At 45.7% G+C, this 8018-nt stretch overlaps 2 protein-coding genes across 4 annotated transcripts in view; both read right to left on the bottom strand.

Annotated features, from left to right (window-relative positions):
- Nucleotides 1–2961, bottom strand: part of kat8 (K(lysine) acetyltransferase 8) — a 7446-nt gene extending 4485 nt beyond the window's left edge. The window contains exons 1-6 of one of the 2 annotated variants that reach the window (XM_024272252.2): nucleotides 2562–2961; nucleotides 2122–2196; nucleotides 1873–2051; nucleotides 1748–1801; nucleotides 1499–1663; nucleotides 503–592 (exon numbers count right to left, since the gene is read on the bottom strand). In XM_024272252.2, the coding sequence (XP_024128020.1) occupies nucleotides 503–592; nucleotides 1499–1663; nucleotides 1748–1801; nucleotides 1873–2051; nucleotides 2122–2196; nucleotides 2562–2880 (882 nt within the window). In that variant the 5' untranslated portion in view covers nucleotides 2881–2961. The remainder of the gene's footprint in view (nucleotides 1–502; nucleotides 593–1498; nucleotides 1664–1747; nucleotides 1802–1872; nucleotides 2052–2121; nucleotides 2197–2561) is intronic. The other variant, XM_024272251.2, reaches the window with a different exon arrangement.
- A 344-nt stretch (nucleotides 2962–3305) lies between these two features.
- On the bottom strand, nucleotides 3306–7558 carry rnf25 (ring finger protein 25). 2 transcript variants are annotated; one of them, XM_024272253.2, is made up of 10 exons: nucleotides 7415–7557; nucleotides 7117–7188; nucleotides 5693–5789; nucleotides 5555–5622; nucleotides 5397–5466; nucleotides 5253–5324; nucleotides 5035–5181; nucleotides 4880–4969; nucleotides 4674–4811; nucleotides 3306–4186 (listed from the first exon to the last, which is right to left on the bottom strand). In XM_024272253.2, the coding sequence occupies exons 1-10, from the start codon at nucleotides 7432–7434 to the stop codon at nucleotides 3533–3535; spliced, it is 1428 nt and encodes a 475-aa protein (XP_024128021.1). In that variant the 5' UTR covers nucleotides 7435–7557; the 3' UTR covers nucleotides 3306–3532. The 2 variants fall into 2 exon arrangements, with proteins under 2 accessions (XP_024128021.1, XP_024128022.1); XM_024272254.2 differs by having other exon boundaries at nucleotides 4049–4186; nucleotides 4590–4811; nucleotides 7415–7558.
- Nucleotides 7559–8018: the final 460 nt, after the last annotated feature.

The following is an 8018-nucleotide window of genomic DNA, read 5'->3' as shown; positions in this document are numbered from 1 at the left end:
TGAAAAAGAAAAGCCAAAGTTAGCCAAAACAGCTAGCATGTAGCCTAGATATTAGCTAAGCTCTAAAACAGCCTAATAATCTTAGTAATTGCCAAAATAATCCTAAAAGCTGCAGAATGACAATTTTTAAAACATTAAAACTGTAACTTTTTAACATAATTATGAATAATAAAAAGTCAGGAATATTATTCCAGAATAAATCAACTTAAACCTTATATAACTTTCAATATTTGACTCTCCATAAAAATATATTTTTTCAAAATTATACAAGTTAGAAATGAGCACAAGATAACATCAGGTCATTAATAACAATAAAATAAAATGATCTGGAGGGCCGGATAGAATTACCCGGAGGGCCGGATCGGGCCCCCGGGCCTTGACTACTACACATTGTCCCTAGGTGTCAATGTGAGTGTGTGTAGTTGGGATAGGCCCCAGCAACCCTGTGACCCCGAAAAGGACTCAGTGGATTTGGGAGATGGACATTTCCAGACTGGCTCACCTTGTGGTCCCGCCCGTCCACCTCGTACACAGAGATGTTGCTCCTCCTGTAGATCTCCTTGCCGGGGGGCTGTCTCCACTGACAGTGTGACTGAGGAAGGAAGGACACATGCTTCAGTCAGACTTTTCATCGCTAAACTGCTGCTTCATGATGATTCTAAAAAATGATGCAGAGCCTGAATGGAGACAAACATCTTCTTCTTTTTTGTGTGAATGAAGACGAAGCAGAGCAGAAGCCTCCAGACTAACTAACTGTTCATCTGTAGAGACTTAATTCATTTTTGTTACTGATCCAGGACTAAAGATGGATGTTGAGTTAAAAAAGAACCATTCTAATGTGTGCACAACAGAAGAAAACTTTGTTTTTTTTATTCTTTTTCAAGATTTTCTAGTATTAAATTTAAAGGAGCATCAAATAAAACAATAGCAGAAATAGTTGTGGGGATTAAATCATATAAATGTCAGTTTTTTGTACTTTTAATACTTTAAATGTTAACGCCACACCCCACTGATGAAAATGCTTATTTTTGGGGAGTTTTTCACATGTTCTTTTGGCATTTTTCTGATGCTGAAGGCCAAAATAAAGAAAAGTAAACCTAAAATTGCATTTTGGAGAATTTCTTTATTCAAATCGTTGTGAATCAGGAGCAGGAGAAAAGATGCGGTTTGAAAAACATCGTGTTTGTGACATGAAAAAATATGCTAAGCATGCCAACAGTCCCGCCCACAACTCAGAGGTGAATTTCTAATGAACTCCTGTCGCTCTGCAGTAATTATGTCCTAGAAAACTACATGTTTTTTTTTTTTTTTGAGATAAAAACTGCATCATCATAATAAAAGGGAACGCTTTGAAAACAGATTAAAAGATGATTGGAGTGGGACTTTAAGCACAAAGTTCCATCTAAAATCTGTGAAAATGTTCTCATTAAGTGTTTGGACTCAAACAGAATCAGCAGCAGCACTGATGTGTAAAGAGAGACACAAAACATGAACTGACCAGGTGATATCTGAAGGACTTCTCGTACTTCATGTATTTGAGACAGTACTCGCAGATCCACAGCTTAGGCTGCTTCCCGTAGTCTTCAGGAAATGGAGAGAAGTACCAGGCGTCAATTTCAAAGTTTCCTATCTGGATTTTATCCACGTATTTCACTTTGGTGATCTGTGCATCCAAAGATGAAACCATTAAAGGGAGAGAAGTTCAACGGGCTCGCAGTCAGAAAACAGAGAGCGGACGTTCACACACCGCTTCATGCTCCTTCTCCAGGGCAGCCGTCGTCGGGTCCATCTCTGCGTACGTCTGCAAAAAGAAACTATTGAGCAAACATGACCAGCATCACAGACAAGAACGCCACGAAGCGAGCGTCTCACCTTCTGCACGTGGTTGATCTCATCGTGTTTGCGTTTCTGGTTGCGTGTGATCTTCCTCTCGGGCTGGTCTCCCAGATCCCCGACGCCTCCAACCTCCGTGCTCTTCCTCACAGCGTCCTTCACCGTCTTGGTCAGAGCAAGGCGGGACTTTCCCACCCATTCGTCCAGACGGCGGTTGACTACAACCAGATGAATGGAGTGAAGGGACGCACAGAGGAGGACCAGGAGGGGTAGTAGAAGTGTACTTACACCCCACGTAGTGAACATAGAACTCCTCCCTGCCCTCCTGCTCATTCAGCCGGGACTGAATCACCTCTGCCGTGTCTGCAGATTCACAAAGATGGATTAACAGGCAGCAATATTTCATTTATTAAGGAAAAATAATAATAGATTGTAGCAAATGTGGCCTTTGTTTACATTGTTTTGGTTCCTTAAATGTGTCAAATGAGGCTCATAGTAACCCAGCTGATCAACACAAGATGCTAACAATGTAAACAAACCACACAGAGGCGAGGTAAACACTCAATTTATTCCTAGAATGCATAAAATCCCATTCAAGCTAACATGTTTTTAGCTAATTAACTCTGTTTTGACAGAAATGCTTAATCCAACACACATCTGCGTGTATCTTTCCTCAAAATATAACATTTTTTTGCGTGATTGTATATGTTTTATATAACTTCACTCACGCCATGTTTTATCCGCTCTTTGACACAAATACGTCTCCCCGATTTCCACCGACACCTCCTGCTCCCTCCCGCCGCAGAGCACCCCGCCTCCCTCCGGGGTGTGCTGGTTACTCGAGGCCCCGGCTTCCCGTGTCCGTCCGGGGGCCTCCGCCTCGTCCTCCTCCGCGCCGCTGCCGTTAGACGAGCACGCGGCGGGAATGCTGCCCTCCAGCTCCCCGCGCTCGCGCTCAGGTCGATTCGGGTCCATTTCCACGTCGATTCTGGGTTCCGAGTCCTTATTGTTGCTGTAATTTTTGTGAAAGGCGCTCCCGCCCGTCATCCCGGACGCTTCTGCGCAAACCCACGCCGCGATTCTGCGCAGTTCAGAGCACAAGCTGCCGAAGCTGTTTCCGGTTTATCCCGGAAGTAAGCTTTTTCTCTCATTTTGTTTTTTAAATTCAATTATTATTATTATTTTCAGCAATAAAAATCTTTTAAAATTTTGTTTTTTAAAAAGCTCAGGGTACCGGAAAAAAGTGATGGCGACAACCCCCATCTTGAACGACAATAACTACATTTCCCATAATTCCCAGCAACTGACGTTTAATAAAGGTGATATAAATGTGCAGCAATGCAGATTCAAAAACTTTTGTTTTCATTTTTGCTCCAAGAAACGGAACTTTTTCCATATTAAGTGATGTTTTTACTAAGTTAAAATCAAGTCACACAAATGAAAAGTGTCAAAGAATGTCAATTAAAACACAATTAACATATCCACAAAGATTTTTAATTTGCAGCTCTTTCAGGTCATATGGCATCACAGGGTAAAGCAGCCGCTGTCTGCAGCTGATGTTGGCGAGGATGAAGGGGCGTGGCGGACACGAGGACAGTCTGAGCTTCCGGGGAGCGTCTCTTCGGTTGCGGGGTTGACATCTGTGCAGACTGACGATGGAGGCACACACACGTCGGTTTGACCCTCCTGCTGCCCTGTGTCATAGCACCTCCTCCCTGCCCCTCTCCACCACCCTCTGCTGGAACCCCCTGCCGTGACCTCGGCGGTGTCCGCCTCCACTCCCGTACAGGTTATTGGCTCCGCCCCTGCTCCTCGGAGCTCGACCGTCCCAGTGGTGCCGCCCGGGTCCAGGAGGCCCGGCGTGTGGGATGGGTCGGTAAGGACCCCTTCTCCTCCCGCGATGGCCGCGGCCACCGGCAGAGCCCGCGCCGTCTTTTAAGCAGTCGGTTTCCATGGCAGATCGGAGCGCCTCCTGATGGTCGGAGGAAACCTGCACTTCCCGTTCGGCTGCAGGTTCTTTCTCCTCTGTCCTGGACCGACCCAAGTCCAGGTCCCTGTGTCCAGAACCGAGCTGAGGTTTGGTCTTCAAAGGTGCTTCAGGGCAGTCCGCCGCCAGGGAGAGTTTGTCCAGGTGCTCCGTGATGGGGGCGGCTTTCGGATGCTGCGGTCTGCTCCGGCCTCCTCTCCTCGGTCCCCTCGTCTGGTTCTGACGTCTCGGGCCCTGAACTCCTCTGAAGTGGGACTTTCCAGGAGTGAACTGATCCGTTCGCACACAGGTTTCATTGGAGGAGGACATCGGGACTTCTGGAGGAACTTCGACATCCTGGTCTCCATCTTCAGCAGCAGGAGGAGCCTGAAACACAGAGTCTTTGCTTAGGATTTCTAAAACATTCAGGATGTTTCTGGGAGCTGGCTGCAGACAAGATGGCGCCTGATATCATTGGCCAGAAGTGGAAATTTATCCTAATTCTAGCTTAATTAAAGCCTAAAACTGTTTCCGGTTCTGGACGTTGACGACTGCAGCCGGGTCTTCTTCAACTAAAACAAATCTAACTTTTAAGATTTTAAAGGGTTTTTTTGTTTTTCATGAATATTGTTGGTGTCAAACCTGATCAACCGATCCTTATCCAGTCGGCTGTTTTATCAGATTTTCGCTCAGAATCCGTTTTTACAGCATCATTATCATTGGAGGAGGAGCAGGTCATGTACTCCCGTTTAAACGTTTATCAGAGACTGCTCTTCCTTCGTCTGCGTACCGTTCCATCATCTCATCAGAAAGTCACAAACAGACGTTTTCCTCCTGGAAGCAGCGAAGCATGAACGTCTGAATGGGCTCTAACCTCGTTGATGTGAATCAGAAAGCGGTTGGACTCCACCTCAGGGTCAATGATGCCTCCTTTAGACCTCTGCTTTTCCAGGATCTTCTGAAGCCCCTCCCACTTCCGCTGAAAGTCGGAGCCAAACGTCTCGCCGTGGAACTGAGGGAGGAACACAAACTGAATCGATGTTCCGATTTCCGATGCAAACGTCTCCATCAGCGGTTTACCTCGGGCAGCTGAGGAGCGGGAGACAACAGGAGGAGGTCGAGGTCGTAGGTCAGAGCCTCTCTGCACACCGGACACACCACGGTCAGCTCCTGTCAGAGTCAGGTTTCAGTTTCTTTACTTTGAACGGTTTCTCGCTAGGAGGATCTTGTCTGACCTGGTGCTCCGTTCGCTCCCTGGTCTTGTCCTCCTCCAGCTCCTTCTCCCTCTGCTGGAGCTCCTCCTCCGAGTGGCTGACGTAGCGGCCGAGGCAGTGGGAGTGGAAATAGTGGTAGCAGCTGGTCTTGGTGAAGGCCTCCCCCTCCTGAGGAGCACACAGACTTACACAGAGGAGGAGCACGAAGATCTGTCAACCAACTCCACCAAACGGCGTACCTTAAAGTCATAGAGACAGATCACGCAGTTTCCATGAGGAATGTTGCTGTCAGTCAGGATCTCTTTAGCTTTCTGGAGAGAAAAAACATTGAAGTTCAAGAGGGAAAAAAATGACAGAAATGTCTTTAACTGAAGATTCAAAACCTCGATGAGCTGATATAAGACCGGAGAACCCAGACACGACGCGGCCTCCAGCTGAAGACACGTCTGCACGCTGAGAAGAGGATCACAGAGGATCACAGAGGATCACAGAGGATCACCACACCTGGAAAACGTCACTGAGGTGAGAGCCGCTTCGTTACCTGCTGAGTTTATCGTCCGACAGGCCGCGCGGGTTGTGGATGGAGATGACTGGAGAGGAGCATGGGTACTGAGGGAGGAGACAGACGCGTTACACCTGCAGAACCAGCACCTGCGAACGTCTGAAGAAGACGGCGCACCTGCGGGTCGAGGGTCAGCGTCAGGGTGAGACGCACAAACTGAGAGACGGCGTCCTGTCCTGTGGACGGGTGCAGAACCAGACTCACCTCCCAGCCTCTGGAGCAACAACACAACTGTTAACACTCAGACACACAACTACAGAGTTCAGACCGACACAGAGATGATTACACCTTAAGGAAACGTTTCAGAGGTTTTATCTGTTTCCAGGTCTTCCTTTACAGACCAATTTTGATGAAAATGGCGTTTTAAACATGTTCTTGTAGCATTTTCTCATGGTGGAGGACATATTTAAAGAAATGTCATCTCAAAATAGCATTTCTGGGTATTTTTTATTCAAATACCTGTGTTGAAAACATGACATTTGCAAAAGATTGTAAAAGATGTAATTAAAAATGGGCGGGGCCACAAACAGACAAATAGATCCATGAACGTCTTTGTTTTCCTCATCTGAGCTGGGATCTGGATTATCAGCAGATGAGCTCCGATATGGCTTACAGAAAGGTGACTGGAAGAGGGGGCGGGGTTGCTCCATGGCAACAGTCCCGCCCAAAACTGAGAGGTGAATTTCTAATGAAATCTTGCTGCTGCTGCAGGAACTATGTTTTAGAAATTGACATACTTCTCTTTTATTTGGGGTAAAAAAACATAACTGTAATTAAAAAACGAATGGGAAGGCTTTGAAAACAATCAAAAGATGATTGGAGAGGGACTTCGGTCAGATCCAAAAGATCCACTGGAATACTCCGCTCTGAGGTCAAAGGTTACAGGACACAGGAACCGAAGCTGCAGCCCTGAGCGGTAGTGAGGAGATCCACCTGAGATGTCAGGCTCCTCCCCCTTAACGCTCTTTGACTGCAGCTCCAGAGACCGACTGGATCCCAAACCCGATGGTTCTATTTTCTAAAGAGATGCTGTGTCCATGGCCTCCATCCTCCTCCACCTCCGCTCTCCTCTCAGCACTTCCTCATCACAGCTCATTGCAGGTCCTGTTGCCATGGCGCCCACCAGCATCTGGCGCCACAGTTGTTCCTCAGCCTCTTTCATGGAGCCTTCACATAAACTGACAATCTCCTCTGGAGTCAGTGAGAGGAATCGTGGCCTCTCCGGAGGAGGTTTCATTAACTCAGAGAGGAGCTTAGAATCCAGCTGAAGCAGCGAAGGAACCATCACTTTACGCTGCCAGATCCACAGCAGGACTCCATTTTAGTGGATCCCAGCTTTCCCTGAGACCAGATTTATGGATGCATCAGTCAGATCACACTTCTAAGCTGCTACCTCCTTTCAGATTTCAGTCGGAAATGAAAAATGAAAGCCTCCTTTGTGGTTTTTATCAAAGCTTTTGGCACCATGGATACTTTCCTGTCAGGAAATCTTTATAATATACTAAATCCCAGAGAAGAACCGAGAGGTTCCGTTTCCTCACCCGTCCTGCTTCCGGTCCACCTGCAGTTCCTCCAGGTAAATGGACTGCAGCACCTCGATCTCCAACTGAACACTGCGGACACAAACAACAGCTGATTGGACTCTGTTTACTGTTTCATAAGCGGCTGTTCGTTAGCTTTCCTTTAAGCTAACTCTCCGATTTCTGACAAACATTTAGATTTTAATCAGATCAAAGATCCGCCATTAAAGAGCGGATTACATCAGAGGAGATTAAATCCTCTGTGTTTGATTTTTAAAGTCTATTAAAGAGAAATCCAAGGATCTGTCGGCACACTCACTCGCTCTCCACAGCCATCATGTTTCTGCTGATAGCGGCTGACTAGCGGAAGTTACGTCACTGGTGAGCCTTTCAGAACAAAAGCCGTTTTCTTTAACAGTTTATAATTTTCTCGTAGCAACTAAAATATTAAATTTGATATGGAATAAAAAACAATTGAGGCATCACTACAATGCCGTAAAAACATATTAAAACAAATATTATTCCCAATGGTTTCACCCTACATTTTTATGCTCCGGAAGCTTAGCTCCCTCTAATGGCCATAAGGCGCAACTACATCCTCATTTTTTTTAGATAAAAAAAAAAAACTCAAATGGAACAGGGACGTTAGTTCAGGAAAAAGGTTCAGAGGAAAAAGCAGCTTGTCAGCAGATGAATATATTTTTGGTTTTTCAGTTTTTTAACCTGTAAAATGGAAATGAACAAAACAGTTTTTATGTCGGTGCCACAGCAATTATTTGTTAAAGCAAAAACACAATAAGACAAGTGTAATGTTTTAATATTAAGTTGTTTATTTATGAAGAAAATTTAGATGAGATGCTTGCACATCTAATTATTTCTTGAACATGTTTTGTACAAAAATTAAAGAGTAGAGTAAAAAGGCT

Source organism: Oryzias melastigma, linkage group LG8, assembly GCF_002922805.2.
Source record: "Oryzias melastigma strain HK-1 linkage group LG8, ASM292280v2, whole genome shotgun sequence".
NCBI lineage: Eukaryota > Metazoa > Chordata > Actinopteri > Beloniformes > Adrianichthyidae > Oryzias > Oryzias melastigma.
The sequence above is the reverse complement of the archived record's forward strand: the minus strand, read 5'-3'. Positions and strand labels throughout refer to the sequence as shown.

Bases quoted from the DNA above. Each gene is read 5' to 3' on its own strand.
- rnf25 (XM_024272253.2), bottom strand. From the start codon at position 7,434: ATGATGGCTGTGGAGAGCGA. The intron at 5,467-5,554 runs GTAACGAAGCGG...TCCTCTTCTCAG, and splicing joins TCGGACGATAAACTCAGCAG to CGTGCAGACGTGTCTTCAGC. The intron at 4,187-4,673 runs GTTAGAGCCCAT...TCTGTGTTTCAG, and splicing joins TTCTGATTCACATCAACGAG to GCTCCTCCTGCTGCTGAAGA.